Consider the following 25085-nt stretch of genomic DNA (forward strand, 5'->3'; position numbering starts at 1 on the left):
CACTCTGAATGACTTAAATTCACACCTCAATTCTAACATTTTTAAAGAAACATCTTTGCCCAACTTGCAAATGTGTTATAAAACTAAAACTGTGCACCTGTTTTGACGCTTTTAACCCACCATACTTTCATACATAATAAAAATACCTTATTTTTAATCTTATATTTAACAACCCATTACATGGCAGAAAACTCATGTTTTCAGCATAACACCTTCTGACTAGCTCATTTTGGGAATGCTTTTTATTTAAAAAAAAAAAAAGATATTGTAGCCACATTAATTAGTGGCCATGAGATATCCAGTCCTTATATCATGGTCTCTACAGATTAAGCTTCAGAACTACTTGATGTGAACACATATCACCGTTTTCCTTACAGCAGTGTGTGTAGAATGAAACATCTTAAAGAAATACACATGTTCCACTGAAATTTAATTTTTCAGACATTTACTTTATGAAATGGCCACCAGACCACGTGTCCGAACAGGGCTTTCAGCAAATAACCCTAGCACCGACACCAGGAATCCAAGCTGAGAGGCATAGCATCATAGGGCCAAAAACAAGATACAAAACTCAAGAATTACAGTGTTTGGTGAAAATAAACTGCCAGTTTAATAACCATACAATAAAACCTGCAAATACCATGACGAATTACACTAAAAAATGTTCGTAACAAAAAAAAAAAAAAGAAAAAAAAAAAAAGAAAAAAAAGGATGAAAATGCACAACCAGCTAAGGTGGAAATAAATGGGAATCATTAGGAAGGACTTTTAGAGTTCATAACCCCGACTCCAAAACACACACTCACTCACTCTGGAACAAGCACACTCAATCTCTCCTTCATACACTCACTCAGTCAGTCAGTCAGTCAGTCTCTCGCTCTCTTTCTCATTCACTCTCTCTCTGACGCACGCAACAAATAGGGACTCTCTATTCAGTACAACCATGTTAAATTCACAAACAAAATGACTGGACCTGCTGACATCGGCATGTCACCCTGTGAGCCCCCCCATCCCCGCCGCCGGTGCCTGTGTGAGGGGCTTCAGTGTGTGTCTTGCTTCAGGTGCGTCTCGTGATGATCGTACAGAAGGTAAGGGGACAGGGGTTGGGAGCAAATGGAGGAGGGGTGGGGAATGTAAAGTAGGGGGGGTGGGAAGGGGGGGGGGGGTTGGTGGAAGCTGTCTGTGTAATTATTTATTTTTTAATTAAGATGAGTGTATGTGTGCGTGTGTTTGGAGATCAGAGCAGCTCCTCTAGTTCTCTCCCTCACCCGCATCTGCCTCATCGCCCTGGTTTTCCGACGTCCACAGCTACAGAAATGACAAAAAAAAAAAAAAAAAAAACACACCAAAATGTTACATGACGTTAACCAATTTGGTACTGAAACGCTAGAGTCATCAGGCTGTTACAGAATTTACGATTTACTTACGGTGAGATTGTCCCTTAGTAGTTGCATGATCAAGGTGCTGTCTTTGTAGGAATCCTCATTTAAGGTGTCAAGCTCAGCAATGGCTTCATCAAAGGCCTAAAAAAGATTTTTATTCCAATTCTTTATTAAATTACTCATTTTGAATATGGATAATTGTTTACTGTGAAAACACATCTTAATATCCCAGTCATTTTTTTATATTTTAACACTACTTGAAACCCCAGCTGTCTTTATATTTTGTAAATGTAGACTTGTTTGCGATAAAACTGTTACTTTACCAAGCGTTATAGCAAAGTACATGTTTTCCCTTCTGCTATTAAATTAAGACAGTAACAATATGCAATACACAATGGGTATAGGCTTCATTTACCTAAAAGGTCAAATATAGAGGCTAGATTTATAATGGGTATATAAGTGCTTCAACTCTGCTGGTAATGGTTTCTAACCGTTTTGGCAAGGTTGCAGGCCTTCTCGGGCGAGTTGAGGATCTCATAGTAGAAGACAGAGAAGTTAAGAGCCAGACCAAGCCGTATGGGGTGTGTGGGCTGCATTTCTTTCTTGCTGATCTCGAATGCATCCTGGTAGGCTTTCTGAGACTGGTCAACTGTAGCTGCATGAAGAGAGAGCAACAGAGACTCATTAAATAGTAATGACAGTTTTCATTCTTTCACAATTCCAGAATTCTGAAGGCATCCACACAGAATTTGGGCAATGGGCATTTATGAGCACATGCACTAGGGCCAAGTCCAGACAAATACCAGAGAACAAATGAAATTATCTTACAGCTCTTAGACTCTCCAGATGCAACCTCAGACAGGTATCTATAATAATCGCCTTTCATTTTCAGATAGAACACCTTGCTCTCAGCTTGAGAGGCATTGGGAATGAGAAACTTCTCCAGCAGACCCTATAAAGGCAAAGATATGCAGGATCCTTATTAAATAACTTGAGTAAAACCTAGAAGAAATCCATGCAAATGAAAGGTGTTTTAAGTAAATCCTCAATGTTATAATTTTCCAGAAATAAGTAAGAACATTTGGCTTGTCCTAGACATTCCAAAAAACATTTAAAACGTCATCCAAATTTGTCAGAAGAACATTCTTTGTCAATTAAGCTTGCATCAATTAATTAACAGCTAAATGACCAAGGCTGCAGTGTTACCAGAACATCATTGCAGATGTCCTGCAGCTCTCCTTCGATCTTCTCGCGGTACTCGCGTGCCATCTGCTGCTTCTTCTCATTGCCCTCAGTCTTCTGCTCGATGCTGGAGATGACACGCCAAGAGGAGCGGCGAGCACCCACCACGTTCTTGTAGGCTACAGAGAGCAAGTTGCGCTCTTCGTTGGACAGCTCTACGCCCCGCTCGGTCACCGCCTTCATAGCAGTGGCCATATCATCATAGCGCTCTGCCTGTTCGGCCAGCTTGGCTTTCTGTACCAAGTCACTCTTGTCCATTTTCAGACTGAAAAGACAGATCAGGAGAGAATCGGAGTCAAACTGACATGAGAAAAAAAACAACAGTCTGAAGCAAGGGGCTTAACTATTCATGTTTTTTTTTTTTTTTTTTTCACAGGTTTATTGACGAAAGTAAGGAAGTCAGATCTTTTACGCATATTCTGATACCTCTTTTGAGGACACTGATATGGCAATGTTGTTTTTTTTTTTTTTTGGGGGGGGGGTTAGGCTTCTAAGATACGCCTTCAGCAGAATTTGATGGTGGTGCTTTCCTTTGCCGAGCACGTTCAGTCTGTCAGTTACTCGGTACTGTTGACGTGACAGTTAAAAAAAAACGTGACCACAAAGCACCAAGCCAAGGGGCAAAGGGCCGAGCGTCCCCCGTCTTCACACTAGAAACCTCTGAACGTCCTGTCAGGGAAACGTGAAGACTAGAAGGCGACCTACACGCAAAGCCGGCGGACACTTATCGAGTAAAACGATGCTACGAGCTTCCACATGTACCAAGCGAAGTCCTCTCTGTCCTCCAGGCCATCAGCACGATGTCAAAGCAGATTTGCATGGCGAATCGAGGACGCTCCCGTCCGGCTGTTTCGCCGCGGACGCTTCTTCCTAAAGCGGTTACAACTACAAAATGCGCTAACGAGGCCATGCCCCATTTTAACGCCGCTGCACGGTTGATGACTCGGGATCGGCCGCGCTGCATGGCCGTGGTTATCCATTTTGTTCATATTTTCGAGATTAAACGCGAACAGGACGGACCACCCTGCGCCTCGCAGGAACCAAGCCGCCAGTGTCACGGACAGTTAGAGAGATCTTCGGCTAATGTCACCGAAAGCGGGCTAATATCACCCCGGTGTCGTTCTGCGCCGAGTCCTCCAGTTTTAAAGACATAAAACGATGAACTGGCATCGCGGCGGGTGATCCCGGAGGCCTCGATACGAATCGATGCGCTGATGTTAGATAAGTTAGCCTTGTGGCTACAATGACGTTAGCCAAGGCAGCTAATCTGTTTAGCTGGCTAGCGGACCGGATACACAAAAAAACACGATTATTAGAAGAAATTCGAGTTCCTCGTTTGTATTTTAGCACCTCTGATACGCGCACAGTTGCGCTGCGTTTACCCATCTCTAAAAACGGCTTCGCCTTGCGAAGATATTTTTCCGCTGCGGCGCTTTCTTTCGGTGAGAGGGACGGAGGCCTCGCACTGAACGAGGAGGGGCCGGCGGAGAACCCAGCCAGTCACACCGCGCTGGATGTTCAGCGGTCGTTTACACTACACGCATTTTGTACTTGAAATGCCCTAAACCCAGTGCTCTACCTCGCCTCGCACAATTTGCGTTTGCAAGCGGAACTGGACGGGCTTTTTAAAGACGGTTAGCTCGCTGCTAGCCGCGGAGGTGTAGCGCTTTTCGCTACCGCTAATGCTAACGCTAACGACCGTGACTGGTATCTCATCCAGGGTCAGAGACTCGCACACACAATCAGCAAAATATCTGTTTAAGGCGCACGGTTGGTGTTATTGTGGGTTAGGGGAGCAAACTCACGTTTAAATGGCGTTTAGTCCTGCCTTTATCTTTGAAGATACAGTCGGAGTGTCCGTCCTCCTTCTCGCTCTTCAGTCGCTCTGGGCAGTACCACTTCCGCTGAAGTTGACACATCCGTTTTCCTATAAACCTCGCCAGAACGAACCCAGCGACTAGATGTGCAAATGTATATCAGAACAGGCGAGAAAACGAGTAGGAAATCGGTTGTTTTGTCTTATTTGAGAAACTTAACGTCTAGTGGGTGTTTCCAGGTACAAACTGTACTCCAGTGCGGGTTTCGGGGACAGACTGTACCCCGGTGAAAAAGAGGTACATTACAACTGGGACAGTTCGTTGCCTTGGAAGGGCAGAGATCCTGGGCTATTTCCCCCCCTAAAACAAGGGATCTACACCTCAGAAAGCTTTGCAAAAGTATTTATTAGATATACAGCAACATATATTTACACAAAAATGTGTATAAGTCTTTGACAATGTACTGATATTAATGTGCCTCATAGGCCCTCAGTTCCTGAACACAGCCATTAATATGATGCTCCCTCAGTGTTTGAACATTTTTATTCTATGCCTGTAAATAAAATCTGAAGGCCTTGTCAGTCACGAAAACAATTCCCTTTTAAGAAAGGCAGAATGTCCATTGTGGCAAATGCATGAAAGAGACCGGATGCATAACTAGAGTCCCCACAGAGTTTGAGTTGATCAAGGGTAGGGTGAATGGTTCATTTGGGCGGCCTGTAGGCGATCTTTCTGCTCTTGAGTACAGACCACCTGTGCCTCTTCAGATAGTACACTAACGGGATGAGGATCGCTGAGCCCATTAGCAGCTGTAAGCAAACAAAAGTGAAAAGCGGAGAGAAACGCAAGTTTAATGCCAACCCAGTTCAACAAAAGTCATGAACTGACACTCATCTGTTTCTCTAAACACAAATGTACTCTACAGAGCTCATCTTCAAACCTATGCTGAAACTTCGCAAGAAAGAAGTCAGGAGAACAAGAGATTAGTACCTTAAGGCCCATGCGTTTCCTCTGGTCGTGTTCTGGCTCAGCTGCCCAGCGCAGGAAAGTACACACATCTTTAGCCACCTGGCTCATAGTTGCTGATGTGCCTGCAACAAGAAAAAAAGCACAATTAATTTTTATCAAAAACACTTTCACCTATTTAAAAAAAAAATTTTTTTTTTACTGGAGTCAGTTTACTACATGAGGTAACATGAGGTATTGGTAGCAAGGCTAACTACTTTAAAGCTGAAGAATGCCACTTGATATTAGTGACATAAGTAGTTTGAAGGCAAGCTATGAATGTTACAAAAGCAGCAGCTACTCCCCACAACACACTTAAGAAATATATGGCTTTATGCTACCATGGGGGAAACTGTGAGCTTTTACTTTGTTTTATTCTTCTAGAGTCTTGACCTGTTTTTCTGATAAGCTCCTTCTAAGCTCAATTCAAGCAAAGACAACAGAAATCAAAAATCTCATTCAAAGTATCAATACTAATAGTGGAAAATAAACAAGGGGTCAGTTCCCCTGACTAGGATTTGGTGTACTTCTGGACTACGTTTTCTTTTTGGTGGAGAATCTCTGTAGTCCAGAACCAGGCTATGATTGTCTGAGGAAAAGTAAAAATCATGAATGGTAAGTGACTTTCAGTAATTGTTTTGCAACCAAGTTCACTGAATAGCCTATGGTGTTGTCCATCAAACCTGCCTATAAAAACTCACCGTCATCATACTCTAGGACCTCGTTGTAGATGGGTGGGGCCATGGCAATGGCCTGGCCAGGGAAGTAGGGGTTGTAGTAGAGCCCCTCTCGAACAGACACACCAGCAGGGGGATCACAATAGCCTGTCAGCAGCGAAAACACATAGTCCTCTGCTCCATGCCTAAAGTATACATGCATACAAACACACAATATATAGTTATGGTCCTACCATGAATATAATTTAATATACTGTAAGGCATTAGTGTAACACACACACCCCCACCATCTAAAATGCTTATCCTTCTGGGTTGCGGGGGGTGGCTGGAGCCTATCCCAGCTGTCATTGGGCAGAAGGCAGGAAACACCCTGGACAGGTTAGTTTAATACAATTACACACAATTATTTGTTTTAGTTCCATATTTTAGTCACATATATCTTAAGAAATCAGTGATGGATTGTTACTTCCTAGCCAACAGATTATTGTGAAAATCTCTCTTGTAATTCATTCTGAATGCAAATATATTCTAATTATAACAAAATATGCAAATTAATGCTCTCTGCAAGTCCACCGCCTTAATATCCATCATGAGTAAGCAAGTCCTTGGAACAGGTATTTTGACTGCTAAATGCTTAGCTAGCTAGTATTGCTTGGTACAGGGATGTCCGTGTGAAGGACTAACTGTGGTCAAGAAGGTTAGGTGAAATTGCTGACAAGAGACTGCAGCCGATTAGGCGTTGCTGTATTTAATTGCAAAGTAAATCGTTTTGGAGCTCAAGGAATCTGGTGTGGAAAAAAGATGGCTGGTACTTGTTGACAAAACTACAACCGATTTACGTTTAATGTCAGAAGCTGGTGTGTTATGCTAGTCACACACACACACACACACACACACACACACACACACACACACACACACACATATAGATACACACATATATACATACACACACACACACACACACACACATATAGATACACACATATATACATACACACACACACACACACACACACACACACACACACACACACATACACACACACACACACACACACACACACACACACACACACACACATCAGTACAAGCAAAATGTATACTGCTACACATTGTGACTGCAAGAATATATAATAAGAATACACGTGCCTTGAAATATATTTTAAAAAGTGGTGATTCATTGATTTAAAGTGATAAACAAAATTCAGTCTTTATTATATGGGCCTAAATCAGAACAATGTTTGTTGAATCATTTGACTGTCTGGATTAATCATAACACCCTCAGATAGTATCATATCAGAAGTATCTGATGTTCCTCTGGAAAGACATAAAGGGCTTATTTGCATACTGCAAAGGCCAATGTCAAAGACCACTTAACAATATATTGTACAGCTCTACTTATGCTTGTAATCAGATCTGATTCAAAGTGTTACCTGGCATTAACGATGTAGCTGAGATCAGGGGGAAGAGCACCATTATTAGCAGCCCGTGCTGCCTCTGGATTGGAGTACGGCTTCGGGAAATAATCAGACAGTTTCCCTGGACGAGTGAACATTTCTCCCGATTCATCTGGACCATCTACTACCTCAATCTGAGATTGATAATCACAGAAGCATTGTGATAGTCAGGAACAGCATTTGTACCCTAGGATGCACCTGATTCTGTAGTACATCCTCACTCTGCTCAGCCATTATAAAAGATGTAGAGCAATCGCTGGAACTAATGACTCCCATGAGATGGTGGACAATACCATTATGAATCTATTTGACTTTCTCCAAACATAAACTCGCCTGGAACAAGATGACACATCAGAACACATCCCTTTATTCCATCACTAAGGTTTCGAAAGTTTTGTTCTTATGTATGTTTAGGCTTTATGTGTACCAGTCTTGAATTTCATCTCTGTGAACATCCATTTTTGGGTCATGGAAGTGCTGACAATTCTCCTGTCACTATGGATGCTATAGTTTTGTGGTAGTTATCAGCAACCATCAGAAAAAAAAGATCTGGTAGATCAATTGAGTCAGATATGAAAAGGAGATGTACAACACACACACACACACACACACACATTTTATATATATATATATATATATATATATATATATATATATATATATATATATATATATATATATATATATATATATATATATAAATAAATAATGTTCAATGCAAGAACATAAAGGTATGTAGAAAGGAAAAAAAAGGAGTGTAAAGCAGAGGTGTAATTACAATTCTGCAGTTTTTGATCACCTCTTAGTTGCTTTATGCTGATCTGAAAAATCAGACATTAAATTGCTGACCTATCCTGTTTAATTAATTTAATTAACAATTAACAGGACTCATTTGTAGCTTCCTTTGAATTGTAATTCAGAGGTTGATCCATAGTTGAAGTTTCATATTTTTACCACTTCGATATAAACAACTAAGCCTCACCTCCTCAGCCAGACCCTTGACCTCTTCCTCTGTGTGCGATACTCCCACCAAGTTACGGAAGGCCAAATATTCCATACTGTGGCAAGCTGCACACACCTGTTTGTACACCTGGTAGCCACGTCGAATACTGTAGAACATAGAAACAAATCCAGTCAGTGCCTCAGATGCCCTTCAACAATACTTCAATAGCAAGCAAGCAAGCAAAATTTATTTATATAGCGCTTTTTACAACAGGTGTTGTCACAAAGCAGCTTTACAGAACAATCAGTATTACAGAGAGAAGAGAAAAGAAGAAAGAAAATCCGGGTCCGAGCCCCCATGAGCAAGCCAGCGGCGACGGTGGCAAGGAAAAACTCCCTAAAAGAGGAAGAAACCTTGAGAGGAACCAAGACTCAGAAGGGGAACCCATCCTCCTATGGTCGACACCGGACAGCAAACATTATTAGTATGAAGTATTATAGTATAGTATTCAATTTCATTATAGTATCATTAGCAATCAAGATCATAATAACAAATACAAAAAAAATCTTCAACAGGCACTAGAAAAAGTGCACCTGGCATGGTCCAGAGAAGACAGCAAGCCATTGTGGCTCCAGGGATAAGATGGTGGGTGCAGCTCCAGGTCTGATGCTTTCACTGACTGATGGAGTACCAGGGCTAGTCCAGCTCCTCCAGCCGTCAACACACCAAGAGTGGAGATCGCCACCTTTCTCCCTTTGGACAGGCTTGCAAAGGACATGTTCACCTAGTACACAGAGGTAAGCAGCGAGTTTAAAAAAAAAAAAAGGTTTAAATGCATAAAAAAAAAGTACTCTATATATATACACTGCTCAAAAAAATAAAGGGAACACTCAAATAACACATCCTAGATCTGAATGAATGAAATATTCTCATTGAATACTTCTGTACAAAGTTGAATGTGCTGACAACAAAATCACACAAAAATCATCAATGGAAATCAAATTTATTAACCAATGGAGGCCTGGATTTGGAGTCACACACAAAATTAAAGTGGAAAAACACACGACAGGCTGATCCAACTTAGATGTAATGTCCTTAAAACAAGTCAAAATGAGGCTCAGTATTGTGTGTGGCCTCCACGTGCCTGTATGACCTCCCTACAATGCCTGGGCATGCTCCTGATGAGGTGGCGGATGGTCTCCTGAGGGATCTTCTCCCAGACCTGGACTAAAGCATGCGCCAACTCCTGGTCTGTGGAGCGAGACATGATGTCCCAGATGTGCTCAATCAGATTCAGGTCTGGGGAACGGGTGGGCCGGTCCATAGCTTCAATGCCTTCATCTTGCAGGAACTGCTGACACACTCCACCCACATGAGGTCTAGCATTGTCCTACATTAGGAGGAACCCAGGGCCAACCGCACCAGCATATGGTTTCACAAGGGGTCTGAGGATCTCATCTTAGTACCTAATGGCAGTCAGGCTGCCTCTGGCGAGCACATGGAGGGCTGTGCCACCCTCCAAAGAAATGCCACCCCACACCATTACTGACCCACTGCTAAACCTGTCATGCTGAAGGATGTTGCAGGCAGCAGATTGTTCTCAATGGCGTCTCCAGACTCGGTCACGTCTGTCACATGTGCTCAGTGTGAACCTGCTTTCAGTGTGAACCTGCCCATTTGTGGCCTGCTGGAGGTCATTCTGCAGGGCTCTGGCAGTGCTGCTCCTGTTCCTCCTTGCACAAAGGCAGAGGTAGCGGTCCTGCTGCTGGGTTGTTGCCCTCCTACGGCCTCCTCCACATCTCCTGGTGTACTGGCCTGTCTCCTGGTATCGCCTCCAGCCTCTGGACACTACGCTGACAGACACAGCAAACCTTCTTGCCACAGTTCGCATTGATGTGCCATCCTGGATGAGCTGCACTACCTGAGCCACTTGTGTGGGTTGTAGAGTCCGTCTCATGCTACCACGAGTGTGAAAACACCACCAACATTCAAAAGTGACCAAAACATCAGCCAGAAAGCAGAAAGGTACTGAGAAGTGGTCTGTGGTCCCCACCTGCAGAACCACTCCTTTACTGAGTGTGTCTTGCTAATTGCCAATAATTTCCACCTGTTGTCTGTTCCATTTGCACAACAGCTGTGAAATTGATTGTCAATCAGTGTTGCTTCCTAAGTGGACAGTTCTCACAGATTTCACAGAAGTTTGATTTACCTGGAGTTATATTGTGTTGTTTGTGTTCCCTTTATTTTTTTGAGCAGTGTATATCATATACATCATGTGGTATGTCCTCAAAAAATTTCTACAAATAAATCAATTTCATATTTACCTTTTTGTGGAAAGTTAGCTTATTTTCTTTGAGTGGCCAATTCTGTTCTGGTAAATTTTGACAGAACTTAACCAAATATGTGATGCGACCAATGCAGTGTGTTTTCTATAACAGATATATGTCATCCACTGGCAGTTTGTGCTTTACATTCAAATGATGACTTATATACATAAAGTACTTTATTTTAGAGTTTTTGGAATTGATTTAATGCAATACAAGTTTTTTTTATATTTTGTAAACAACCGTTTACGTTAAATCTTTGTACAATATAGTGAGAAAAGTGCAGAAAATAAACCATATGTAATTTCACTTCACTTTTATTTATATATTTTATTTACCAGATACCATTATAAATATCGCTCACCATAGGCACCATAGTTAATTTAGGTTTTATCAAATGAAGTGATTTTTTTAAGGTTGAACCAACAAACGTTTTTACAACGTTTGTGAAAAATTAATTTCTGCACATAGTCTGTCATTTTCATTGCTGTTGCTAGACTGTAAATCTGCAAATTTACAATGGAAGCAGGCAACTTCAAAAATGGAGAGAAAGCTTGTGCAAATATTTTAAAATAAACACATACAGGGTTAATCGCATGTCCCACTTTCATATGGACATTCCAAATACCTATCAGCAGCATGACGACTGCCAAGTTTGAAAAGGAACGCTTGTTCACAACAAGGCCATGAAACTGCTTGTTATATAGCATGATTACATCAGAATAATAGATAATACTTGGTTCTGATCAAAATGATTTGAAAATCAATAAGAATTTATTCCGTTAAGTAAAATGAAATGTTTGTTCTAAACAAAGCCATGAATGTGCTGCACTTATGTGATCAGATTTTTAGTAAAAGGTTTATGAAACATTTGACAAATCTTTGAAATTATAATAAAACTGGTTATAAATATATTCATGTCATTTGGGGCGACTCATCATCATGTGGTGCAATACATAATAGCAATAACTGTATTAAATGTATATATATATATATATATATATATATATATATATATATATATATATATATATATATATATATATATATATAAAATCAGGACAAAGTAGGGGCATGTCTGGGGAGTACTTCACAAGGCAGTTATACAGCCAGATATACAGCTAAACTGAGAAATCCTGCCATGTGAACTAACCTGGTCTAGACAGTAAACATGTGGTACGTTGCACATATCAACATTAAGACTACATGGGCGTGAATGTATATGTGCAGTAATGCCCACTACACCAGTTCACGCTGTGAGTCCACAGGGTCCACAGACACGGATGACACGTCAAAATAAAACAATATAGCGAGCTCTAAATTCTGAAGAAGGTGGTTCAAAATCTCCGGAGCAGCCCGGCTCTGCAGCGGAGACCCCCGCTCCCTTTCCTCTCGGGGTCCGCAGCTCCAGTGAATGAAACGACCTTCAGCCAGCGACGACACTAGCTTACAACGGCTTATTCAGGCGCGTCAAGACATACACACGGCTCACAGCAGACCAGTGCGTGTTTAAACCATTCATGACTTACTCTGGAAGCATGAAGGGCGTTTTTTGACTGGAGGAAAGATCTTCCTGCAGAGCAGCACACAGCCAGCCGGAGCGCCGCCATTTTCGGCTTCTCGGCGTCGCGCATGCGCACTGCTACCGTTAGCTAGCCCGAGCCAGAGCAGTGATCTCCGGTTTTATGGACGCTGTCGCGCTTTAATATCTCCCCGAGCAATTATCAGCGCTTATAGGAGCATGCCAGCCAATCTTTAAATATTTAGCACAGTTCTGTGTAATAGTGGTTCATTGACTGCTGTCTGTTTACAGTGGTGGTGATACATTTACACCTACAGCGTTTAGCAGACGCTCTTCTCCACAGCGACTTACAGAAAGTGCTTTGTCTGTCTGTCTAAAGTGGCTTTTCTAGTTACCGATAGATTAGAGAGAAAGACGGTCCTGAGCTCAGATACGGCTAGAAACTAAAGTCACTGTAGATACAGAAAGAGAAGGAGCAGAGTTGAACACAGAACTCTGTGCCATACAATACAATACAGTAAACTACAATACAGTAAACTACACTGCAGTAAACTACAATACAATAAACTACAATACAGTAAACTACACTGCAGTAAACTACAATACAGTAAACTACAATACAGTAAACTACAATACAATAAACTACAATACAGTAAACTACAATACAGTAAACTACAATACAATAAACTAGACTCCAGTAAACTACAATACAGTAAACTACAACACAGTAAACTACAATACAATACAGTAAACTACAATACAATAAACTACAATACAGTAAACTACAATACAATAAACTACACTGCAGTAAACTACAATACAGTAAACTACAATACAATACACTACACTACATTACAATAGTGCAGCACAATGTATTGAATCAATACTTAATTCAGTGCTCATTAAGTGCTGTGTGAAGAGATGTGTCTTCAGTCTGTGTTTGAAGACAGTGAGAGACTCTGCTGTATGGACAGCCAGTGAGACCTCATTCCACCACTTGGGTGCCAGTACAGAGAACATTCTCAACCTTCTGATACCTCTGTCCCTCTTCTGCCTCAAGGTTTGTGTACTATTTTGCCTTACAACGCCCTGCCTCTCTGCCATGAATAGATTAACCCTTGTATTATGTTTCGGGTCAATTTGACCCATTTCAATTTTTGTGTTGACCAAAGTGCAGGTTATCCTTACTTTTTGTCCATGAAATTTCATGACTTTTCCTCATCTAGGGTCATGAACTACTGTGTAAAATCTGGACACTTTGATGTGTCGTGGTGTGTCTGCACAGAGTTTGTATACAAAGATGATGTTGCGGGTCATTTTGACCCAGACACAAATTTGCTGTACAAATCCAAAATAAACATCTTAGAAGTACATGTCTTTGATGTACTTTATTTTGAGTGCCTTTGAATAGCCATTCAGAACCAGGTGTGTATGGAAAAGGGACTTTCTCTCCCCTGCCCTTGTCACTGTTTCCATGCCCTTTCTTTGAGAAATACACCAAAAATGAGCTCCAGAAGATTTACAGCTGAAGAAGTTTTATCGCAGCTTATCAACTGGGATAGTGATGTAGAGGAAGAGATTTCAGAGATGGAGGATTCCTCAGAGCCAGAGGACAATGCTATTGATGATCCAGATTGTCAATTTTCCCATGATGATGAGGATTCAGAGGACGAGTCTACTAGTGTCCCTTCAACAGATGAAAACCAAGAAACGCAACAATCTTCATCCACAGAGGGGATATGGACATCTAAAGATGGTAAAATAAAATGGTCAACATCACCACACCAAAGCCGAGGCAGATTGTCATCTTCTAATGTCATCAAAATGACTCCTGGTCCGACAAGATTTGCTGTCACAAGAGTTGATGATATTGAATCAGCATTTCAGCTCTTCATATCCCCAGCCATAGAGAAGATAATCCTTGACATGACCAACTTGGAGGGGAGGCGTGTCTCAAGAAAAATGGAAGTCACTGGATCCAACTGACTTGCATGCTTACATTGGAATTCTCGTATTAGCTGGAATATACAGGTCAAAGGGTGAAGCAACTGCTAGTCTATGGAATGAAGAGAATGGAAGGCCAATCTTCCGAGCAACAATGTCTTTGGAGACATTTCACATGATTTCTCGTGTGATCCGATTTGACAACCGTGACGCCAGAGCTGGTCAACGTGAGAGAGACAAACTTGCAGCGATCAGAGATGTTTGGGATAAATGGGTCAAAATCCTGCAAGAAGTACATCTGCAGAAAGCACACAGTCACATTCTGTCCATCATGTGGGGAACACTGAAAATGTTGAAATTGAAATCAGGAGTTATTGATTTCTTGAGTTATTATATATATATATAGTGTAATATAGTGTTGGAATTGTATATCTCTTCTTCTCATCTATTCTAAATGTTTGTATGATCTAAAATAAAGTTCCTATTGGTTTAACTTCATTTTTGACTGTTTTGAGTGGTTTTACATAATACGGGTCAAAATGACCCACAACATAATATATGTATTTTTTTCTCAACATAATACAATAACAGAAAAAACATACACCTCTCTGTGCCGCTTGTCCTCCTGGGCCGTATAGCAGTATAGTGCCTTATAAAGGGAAACTCCGGCCAAAATGAAATATGTAAGTATCGCTACAGCTGTTGTAAACATGCTCACTAGCATCCTACAAGGGTGCCACATAAGTCTCCAAACTCAGGAAAATCCCCTGCTGATGACGTATCGTGGAAGATGGGAGGAACTTCTTTAAAACTACAAGTGGGGTGAATATTTGAAGGCAGACTGTATGAAATCTCATTATGTTTATGTACATGTCAATGTTTCTCAGTGGAGTAGCCTAGTTATACACGGTGTGCAGTATTTATTTGAGATTTTTTTGAAGGAAGCGGTACTTTTTATGGACTAACTCAAATTTATGTATAGATTTGATTTAATCTCTGACCTAACAGGACAACAGAGCACCCTCTTGTGGTCATTGATGTTACGACCAGATGACAAACGTCATCCTTATTGTTGAATCTTAAAATTACAAAGTAATTCATGACAATTCTTCATTCTTCCACTAACATTTACCTTTTAACCTTCAAACGATCTCCAGAAAACCTGCCCAGAACCTCAGTGTTGTTAATGCAGCTGTTTATGAAAGTCACACACAGATTCCACAGAGAGGTTACAGCGATTTGGGGTAAAGTTCTTTTATTAAAAAAAAAAGTTTTAAACAATGACAACCATCTTACTTTCAGCCTAAACACTGTCAAGTCTGCTGCCCCATATCTTTCAAACAACCTGCACAACCATATAATTTTCTGTACATCTCAAAACCAGCTGTGCAGGATTTTGTCTACTGTTCTAATACATTTACAAGGAGGTCACTCCCTTAATGACACTAATGTTCAGTAATACAGCCAAAAGCTTAAGCACAGCAGCAACGAGAGTGAGACCGTCAGGTGGGGTTTTGTCACACAGGCCTTCAAACCAACAAAGTCTAATCAGAACAAACCAAACAAAAACAAAGGGAATCCACACTCAGCCTGCATAAAAATACCCCAGTAGTTTCTGTAGATCTCTTCTCTGTGAGAGAGCGAATGAAATCAGTCATCATGAAGGTCTGTAAATGTGCTTCAGTATCAAAACGCAAGTATGTAAACCACTCATCTGGAAGAACATCCCACCATTTCCTCCTGATACCATCTCTGCACACCCAGCCTGGAAACAGAAGTGCGAAACCTGATACCAGTGTGGTTAAACAGAACAGGTATGTGCATAAAATGCCTTGGCTTCCTTCCCAAGTTTCTCACATATATCATCGCTGTTGTAACAAAACCTCCTACCTCCAAAATGGAAAAATGGAAGAATGTCTGTTTATTCAAGAAGATCTGAAGTCATTCTGGACCATTTCTAATGCAATTGTATGCAATATGAACAGCAGTTTTTAAATGGGTTTTTGAGATAAGAGGTTTTGATATGACAATGAAAAAATATATTTATAATAATAATAAAAAAAAGAGGTATGATCCTTCCTTCTGAGCAAAGGCCACAAGAAAGTGTGACCAAGTGTCATTATGCCAGTTGATTCCAGCTTTCCAAACTCCCTGCATACACTATACATTAATGTATTCTTTTATATTATTCCAACAGGCCACTCCAAATCTACTTCACAGATAACGCCACAAGTCCAAGCCTACGTGGGCCCCCGCTCAGCCCTGAAGTAGCACTGAGCAGTTGGAGGACAAGGCCAGTGTGATTCCTTGTTGGCTACATGGGGCAGCACAGACTGGGAAATGCACAGGGTAGGGAGGGATGCAAAAAGAGGGTTGCCTCATTAGTTGGCTTTGGCGCGGAGCTGCGCTCTCTTGCCCGTCACAGCCTGGAAGCCGGTCTTAATGCTGGCGACAGAGCAGCGCGAGTGGCACGTCTCGCACTGCAGGAAGTAGAGTCGGGTGTCCTTCTGCAGGATGGTGTCTGGTGAGCGGCACGTGTGACATGTCACATATTCCTCTGAGAAACACAAACAGCGAATTAGGAAAGGGTTTCAACAGTAAAAGCAGGGCATACAGGAGCACTGGCACCAAAAATGTGACGTATACATATTGGGTCATTATCGGACACAGCTAACTTAGTACACCTTGCAAGTGTTACTTATATATTTCCTGCAGAAAGTCATGCTTTAGCCCTTTATTAGTGGTCAGTTGTCATGACCACTGTTTTTGGTTGGCTGACTTTCCTATAACTAGCAATGACACCAAGCTGCTAAAACACTCCAGCAGTGCTGCTGTGCCTAATACACTTAGCACAGCACAAAACATAATAACATGCCACTAGCAAGGTGATGTTGCTGTTGTGTTCAAATAACATCTGGTAAGCAGTGGCCCTTGGTAGTCCCTTTTGAGGGACAGTGTAGACAGTGGCTGATTGTGCAGTAACACATGGGCTACAGTCAGAAATTCTAAACTTACAAAATGTACCTGTATGGTATAGTAGTGTGCAAAGGACTGAGAACTTCATTTTTCATTTCCAGTCAAAATAGCCATTAAATATTTAATTTTCATGCAAGGTAAACAAAGGCAGAAAACACATATTTAACAAAAAATTACAAGTCTCAGCAACTAAGTATATCCTTTTCCTTTTGAGAGACTTGCATTCAGTTTTTCAAATAAATCTGCAGGGATATTTTTCTACACCTCCAAAATTCAGTCCTAGAAGTTGGTTGTATAATCTGCTTCTCATGAACCACACTAATCCCAAACACACTCAGTGATGCTGAGGTCTGGACTATGGGGTGGGCAGTCTATTTTTCCTGAGAACATCGGCTTCTTTATTTGATTTTTGTTTGTTTGTTTGTTTGTTGCGCTAAGCTGTCGACACACAAACACCTGTGGATTCTTTCAGATCTGAAGCAAGAGTGGAGTGATGGTTCCGATGGCCTACCGGGTCTTCCACGGTTGTCAGGAATCCCAGTTTCTCTATATCTTTTCATTTTTTCTTTTCACTTATTTTCCTTTCCCTTTCTTATGCAAGTGTCTTATCTTACGAAAAATACCTCAGAAGCAGCTCCTGAGAAGATAATACCTTGTACTGTTTTGACTTTCGCACAGTACTGTTTATTGTAGGTGTACCTGATAAAATGGCCAGGAGGTTTGGATGGGGGTTTCAAGGATCAGGCCCACTTAACAATACTGATTACTTACTGATATATCTTCTCAAGACATTCTCTATTTGTTTTTGCTGGAATCGTCCTTTAATCACCAGTTGGTTATTTCCATCTATGGAGCCACTACAGAAGGTAAGACATCACATATTAACAGTAATAGCTTACAAAAACATAAAACATACCCTGAAATATTGTATTGTATTGTATTGAACTTCAGCGTTTACCTTGTTCCCAATTCAGCCAATAAGAAAGCCAAGAGATGTTTAGGCTGACGATGCAAGCTGCAGAGAAGTGCACACAAAAACATCACTGATATGATTATACATCTTTTTTTTTTTTTTAGATCCATCAGTTGGAAAATGACTACCAGGTTAGACCTGTACAGCGAGACCCAGCTTGTGCACTCACAGTTTGCAGATGTCAGTGAAGTTCACAAAGGATGTTTTTTTTGTTCCTACTCGGACGACCTGAGGAGGCTTCATGACAAACTTCCTCTTCTCTCCTGCCACCATGTCGGGATTCTTCTCCCTCATGATGTTAAACACGCGACTCAGCAGCTGTTAAGACACATCAATGATGCACTCAGCCACAGCTCAAATGAAAAGAAAAATCTTTTTTTTTAAAGTATATTTTAGAGGGTTTAAAGGGGAATTCCACTAGTTTTACAAAATTGGGGTACAACTCATTTGTTAATTTGGGTTGAATTAATTTAAGCCATAAAACAACTTCAGAGCAGTTTGATGTGAAATGGTTAAATGTAGAGAAATGGACTTTCTGTACAGTGTCTATTATAGAAACCAGGGGTTTTAATGTCTACCAAGTAAATACAGCCACTTTATTCACCATAATTAATTACCAATGAACCTATACTTCTGAGTTTTGGTATATAACGTTGATGATAAGTAGTAGTAAAGAAGAAGACATCAATTCAGAGGTCATTTTATTTTGGCAAACATAAATGATTATAGCAATTCATTACAGTAAACAGCTATTAATGAAATTTAGTTTGTAGTAGCAGCACACTCAAGGTTCTCAGGCTATATGAACACATGCTTTTGTAATTGCAGTTCACACTCTTCTTATCTAAACCATCTGTGTCTGGTTAGTGGATTCATTAAAGTGCTCAATTGGCAGGTAATACAATTAATATTTACAAAAAGTGTGAAATGCATGTTTCAGCATTTATTGTGGACAAAAAAAACTGCAGAGGCCAAAACTTTTAGTTTGAATTAACACATGCATGGTACCAGTATCACACAGGTGTAGGAGAAAGAGTATGTACCTCATCATATGTATAGTCCCTCTCTGATCCTGCCCAAGCTGGGCCTGTCTGAGAGCTGAACGTGATGCCATCCATATTTTTACTGTCATCATCGTCCATGCCTGCAAAGAAAAAAAAATTTGCAAAAACATTTTAAATGAGAACGCAGAGGATTTTAAATCCCATTTAGACCAGTAATAAGCACATAGCCCTTTCTGCGTAACTCATGCTGGTCAGAGAAGCAACACTAATAACGAATGCAGCATCCAACTGTTTGAACTGCATCAACTTAGGTATACTACAATTATTATAGATTGTAATAAAAAAAAAAAAATCTGATAAATTATGAACTAAATTTCTGGGCAGAAATTCTCAGGTTATTTTTAAATGTAAAGATCTAAATAGATTTCATTGTTCTTAATCGTCTATATTCCTCTAAATTCTTGTAAACAGCTTTTGCAGTGGCATTTATGTGTTTGATATATTTCAAAATATATTTCTTTATCACACCAAAGCAATCGACTCGTGGTGAAAACACATTTCATGATCAATGAATTGTCATCTAATTTAATTGATTTACAACACTGATACGACGCATTCAGTACAGCAAAACGCTTGCCTACCATCATCTTTCTCAACAGCATCACCTTCATCCGCAAATTCCACTTTCTTCACCTCATCTTCCAACAACTCAAGCTGCTCACCCTCTATCTTCAGCTCCTAGACACCATCGCAATAGACAGATAAACTATGTCTGTAATAAGAATGTTAGTTCAAACACAACAGCACAAACAACAGAAAGACAAACTGCTCCTGCTGTAAAATGAACTGCTCCTAATTACTGTACATACAGCCAATGTCGGGAATTCTTGTGAGCCTGAAGGCAGATGAGTAACCGTGGTTATGCAGGGGTAGTTTTATTAAATTTAAGATAGTGGCTAAATGATGAAACTGAAGAGCAACTCTGGCTTTGTGATCTTAGATTCAAATGAGAAATGACAAACTTCAAACTTTGAAATACACCACATTGTTACCAACCTTCATGCCCTCTTCGATATCATCATTAAACTTTTTCTTAGGCTTCTTTTTCTTTTTCTTCTGGTTTAAGAAGTTTAAATCATCCAAGTCGTCTGTTTGCTCTGTAGAGGTGTAAAACAAACACTCATATCAAGATTCTATTCATTACTGATTACACAAAAACACAGTCAGACAAACCTATGATTAGACAGTATAGCTAAAGACAGACATGCACTACGTCATTTTTAGCCAAATTTTAACCCTTAATTGTCCCTTCCTACAAATGTTCACAACTGGAAGACAATATCCAGGCCAGGAGCTCACCTGGAAGTGATGAACAGCACGGATAATCTGGTTGTGTGAGTGGGAAACAAGTCAATCTTTCACCTTCCAATGTAGCTTCGATATACTACATATTAGTGTATATACACAATAGGATATATAATACTAGTTTATATTGTGTATATTCAGAGTGTGTGTGTGTGTGTGTGTGTACCTGTGTAAATGTGATGTGACAAACCTGATGTGATGTGATCAGTGGCATTCAGATATTTTGAAGCATGTTTTTTGGCTGAAAATGTTAACAAGATCTGTAGTGTAAGGCGACCTGTGATGTAACTGAAGAAGTGATTAAACTGGAACAATTTTTCAGATTTTCTGCATAATTTTCTGTTTTGATGTGAAAAGAATTCATGTTATAGATATTTACAAACTCAGAATTCTTTACAGCCCATGGCAACAGGAAGCAGGTGTCAATGTCTACAACACAAATATAGCCGTTTTACTTACTATCCAAAACGACCAGTGAACCTACACAACCTACTCCTCTGAGTTTTTACATGTAATGTTGAAAATGGTAAAACAAACGTAAATATGAAAAACACATTTTCTTTAGGTGCTATTTTGCCTTATAACACCCTACATGTACCTCTCTGCCATTAACAGATTTAAGAAATGCATCTCAAAACTAATGTAAAGCAAACACTCAGGCATCATGTAAAATTTCGTAACCCTTTCATGTGTTGGCTTTTGTGATGTAGCTTTTAGCGGCATAACCTCTTTGGACGATTGGGATCCAATCACTACTACTATAAACAATCCTGATTTAATAAGTTTCTCTAAAATAATCACTCCATACAACTCTGTTCACATCTTAACAATTAAAAAAGAATAAAGAATTCAACAGAATTTTCCCTTTAAAGGGAAAAAGGCGAAGGGATGTGTGCACGGCAATGGGGGAGCTGCTTGTTGAATACTGGAAAACAAAGTGCCTCTATAACATTATAATAACCAGAACTTTAAGGTATTCACTTTACAATTTCATCTACCATTTCAGCTTGCCAGTTCATAGTAAAATTCTTCTGTACTTCTTACTGCAGAAGAGAATCTTCGCCTTTCGCAACCCTCCACCCATTCAATGTTCGAGTTTTCGCTACACTTTTACAAGCACAACTGGTCCAGTTTCAGGTCTGTTTGCATCACATGATAACAGAGAAATTTTGGATTATTACTAGCCGATGCACAATAACAAAAAGACAGCCATAAGTGTGAGAAGCGCTTCGTTCTCAAAATCTGTGAACAGGTGAAGGCTTTAAAAGATCCATATAAAATAAAAACGCAAATATTAGTCTGTTCGTTAAAGGTGTTCTTTAAAAAAAATCTGATTTCAACTACAACACGCTAGACTCGGTGTCTATTCTACTCCCCTTAAACCTACTTGAATATTGTGCATAGCATATTTCTAACCAGGTACAAATAAGGAAAAAAAAAACAGCCATGAGTGTAAACACTTTCATTCTACCACCTTTTTTCTTCCCTTCATCCTCCTCAGGCTCCACCTCACGCTCCTCTACTCCTTCAGGCTCTGCTTCATGAGGCTCCGTCTGCTGGGTCTCTTCTCCAAGCCCATCTCCTTCCTCGTCAAGCATAAACGCCTTCATCTTCTTCTTCTTCTTCTTTTTCTTGGTCATGGTGGGGTCAAACAAAATCTGGAGATTGGGGGGACATAAAACAAGGTTTTATTGTGAGTGAGGTAAGGGAGACCACATTGCTACACCTCTCAGGCAAAATACATTTCTAGAACCAGTCAGGCATTGTTGCCATACCGCGTATTCAATGACTTATAATACTCTCTCTGCACCCTTTCAAGCTCTTTGGATGAACACAATGAAGCTGTGGTGCCACAGATGTCAAAGGTCAGTTAAAAAACATTTGGCTAGAAGTAAGCCAGGATGGTCTCAACACTGTGCTCCTTCAAAGACAAACATACAGGTTCTCAAACGTTGCTTTAAAATACAGTAATATGTCCTACAGGTCTCTGCCCATACTGAACATCACACCACGCTAAAAAATTCCCTACTTTAAAGGGAACCCTGACTGTTTAGACTTGCATGCCTTAAAATAGAGTATATGTCCAACATATTAACATATAATGTACAAACCAAATGGATTTTTTTATTATTATTATTATTTAAACAATAACAAGTAGGCAAAATTTCTCTACAGGTACGTTGCCACTGCTGCACTATGATGACGTCATAGGGTTGCACTGAACTCAGTCCTACTAAAATAAATCAATCATAAAAAGCTCTAGCTAAACTTGGAAAGGCTGAGTGATGTATCTGAGCTACATTACCTACTACATTATGTAATTATGCAAGTATGTACATTAGATACTTGCAGCTTACAGTTCCTCATTCAAAAGAGAGATGTCTTAACAACAACAAAGCAGTCCTGGTGTTGTCACCAAAAAGTAGAAAGCAAATACCTAGAAAGCAAGTTTACTAGGCTCTAACTGTGAAAGAAAGAATGGATTTTGGGCAAGAAGCAGACATCGCTTTACTATTAAATATATTCAAGTCTAAGTACAATCACTTGAGAATTAACAGCAAGCAAACTACAAGTCCATGATAATGTTGCTTCTGTACACGTTAGTGATCAAATACAACCAGTAATAAGCACCTCTGCATACTGTACATTTCATTTAGCTGCCTGAACACAGAAGAGGACGACAGACAACCGTTGGCTTAAAGAGGAACTCCAAATACTCTGCTTAATGAAATGGCTAAGGTGTAAACAAATTCATTCAGGGTGGTCTGATGTTAAAAGCTCTATTCTAGAGAAACTTCTAAGGGAAGATGTGTTGTTGACAGTGGTGGTTGATAGGAAACACCATCCACCTCTAAAAGCTACTCACACAAATGTATTAAATGAAAAAGTCAGATTTGTGCCGCTTGATATTTAATCCATTTATTTTAATCCATCATCAACATTACATATAAACCTCAGAAAGCACGTGTAGGTTCACTGGTGGCTCTGGATAGTAAATAAAACGTCCAACGTTATATTTGTGCTGCAGACATGGAATCACATGGTTCCTATCACCACTACTGTAAAGAAATCTGACTCAGTGAGTTTTTTACAATGACCCACTTCACACCAAACCACTCTGAATGACTCTGTTTACATCTCAAGGACGGAATTATTCAGAAACCCTGGGGGGAAAAAACTGGTGTAGTCCCCCTTTAAAGAGAACAAATGCAGCCCTTTAGCCCATCAGCAGAGCTGGTGGAGGAGCTTATTGAGCCAAAGGCCCGAAGTCAAGCAGAAACAGGTTCACTAGACCGCTGCTGCGCACTGGAGAAAAGGTGTCAACAAACTGGCCAACTCACCTCGTCTTCCGACATGGCTGCTGTATGAAAACGCTTTTTCCTGACTGTTTTACCCCGAGCAAACAGCTAAATGTTGAAAGAGCCTTTCCCTGAAGATATCTTGCATCAGCAAATGAGGCCTCAGTGCGCATGCGCCCTCAAAACGAATAAGGATGGCTCCGCAACGTCTTTCTGTTTTCTCAAACGCTAGAGGGCGCTCCCGAGTGAGTCCAAAATGAATGGGTTGATATGGAGCCTTTGAGCAAAATCATAGTTTATAAATACTTAAACACTTTTAATGTAAAAGAATGCAATCATTTCCTGAACACTGAATGTCATAAAACATTTTAACACCGCTGTTATATTTTTAAGAGCTTTTAAACTCGAGCTATAGGAGTTTAAATCGGCGCCTCATGCGTGTCCATGACGTCAGTGAGCGCGAACAGCCAATGAGCTGCTCCGCTCGCCCGTCAATCATCCCGCTCTAGCAGTAAAGCCCGCCCCCTGCTTCCCAAACCACGTTTGCCGTAGAAAAAAGTGAATATATCGGTGAGATTTCTTTGCTTTTTGAGTGAATTACATCCTTCTACTCTCTAAAACTGAAGAAAGGTTCTGGGCGAGTGATCAGAAGCTGTTTTAACTTTTCGGTTTTAGCCGTTGGGCTCCATTCACTCCCATTCATTGAGGACTCACTCGCGGGCGCCCTCTGCTGGATAGCCGTCGTGTTTTTGATATAACGGGGGTAAAGGAAGTGGCCAGGCTCCTCATAAACCGGCTCTGATGGCGTCACGGCTGCGACAGCGTGAGAGTTTGCAGCAAGTGGGTGTGTCACAATCTGTCATTACAACCGACAGCCTGCACACTTCCCCTGGCCCACTTGCAGGTTTGGTACTTTTGTGGGCTTTCGAGTGCTTCTACTAAATTTTCTCGTGTCCCATTTCTCAAACACACATGTACACAGTGCGAAGACCCCTCTATCACTAAACACACCCACCTAAACTCACCTAAAACCGTAAAAGAGTCCTGAGCCTGTCCAGTGCTCTTTACCCAGATATCAAGAGGATAAAATTACTTGTTTTTCCTTCATGTCTTTCTTTAATTTGTCGTCCTTATTTCTCAGTTTCTCTCATTT

The 25085-nt window shown here is 40.5% G+C and overlaps 3 protein-coding genes across 3 annotated transcripts; all 3 read right to left on the reverse strand.

Annotated features, from left to right (window-relative positions):
- Positions 1–413: 413 nt before the first annotated feature.
- On the reverse strand, positions 414–4586 carry LOC108414621 (14-3-3 protein beta/alpha-A-like). Its single transcript, XM_017687510.2, has 6 exons — positions 4429–4586; positions 2588–2888; positions 2210–2333; positions 1873–2036; positions 1427–1522; positions 414–1307 (listed from the first exon to the last, which is right to left on the reverse strand). The coding sequence occupies exons 2-6, from the start codon at positions 2879–2881 to the stop codon at positions 1251–1253; spliced, it is 735 nt and encodes a 244-aa protein (XP_017542999.1). The 5' UTR covers positions 2882–2888; positions 4429–4586; the 3' UTR covers positions 414–1250.
- Positions 4587–4825: 239 nt separating this feature from the next.
- LOC108414617 (cytochrome c1, heme protein, mitochondrial-like) lies at positions 4826–12490 on the reverse strand. The gene is made up of 7 exons (XM_017687503.1): positions 12379–12490; positions 9119–9309; positions 8565–8691; positions 7559–7716; positions 6147–6307; positions 5431–5531; positions 4826–5249 (listed from the first exon to the last, which is right to left on the reverse strand). The coding sequence occupies exons 1-7, from the start codon at positions 12481–12483 to the stop codon at positions 5145–5147; spliced, it is 948 nt and encodes a 315-aa protein (XP_017542992.1). The 5' UTR covers positions 12484–12490; the 3' UTR covers positions 4826–5144.
- A 3063-nt stretch (positions 12491–15553) lies between these two features.
- Positions 15554–24105, reverse strand: LOC108414623 (eukaryotic translation initiation factor 2 subunit 2-like). The gene is made up of 9 exons (XM_017687511.1): positions 23975–24105; positions 22108–22291; positions 20325–20425; positions 19910–20006; positions 19308–19408; positions 18434–18582; positions 18250–18306; positions 18063–18148; positions 15554–16872 (listed from the first exon to the last, which is right to left on the reverse strand). The coding sequence occupies exons 1-9, from the start codon at positions 23987–23989 to the stop codon at positions 16697–16699; spliced, it is 966 nt and encodes a 321-aa protein (XP_017543000.1). The 5' UTR covers positions 23990–24105; the 3' UTR covers positions 15554–16696.
- Positions 24106–25085: the final 980 nt, after the last annotated feature.

Source organism: Pygocentrus nattereri, chromosome 29 (genome assembly GCF_015220715.1).
Source record: "Pygocentrus nattereri isolate fPygNat1 chromosome 29, fPygNat1.pri, whole genome shotgun sequence".
NCBI lineage: Eukaryota > Metazoa > Chordata > Actinopteri > Characiformes > Serrasalmidae > Pygocentrus > Pygocentrus nattereri.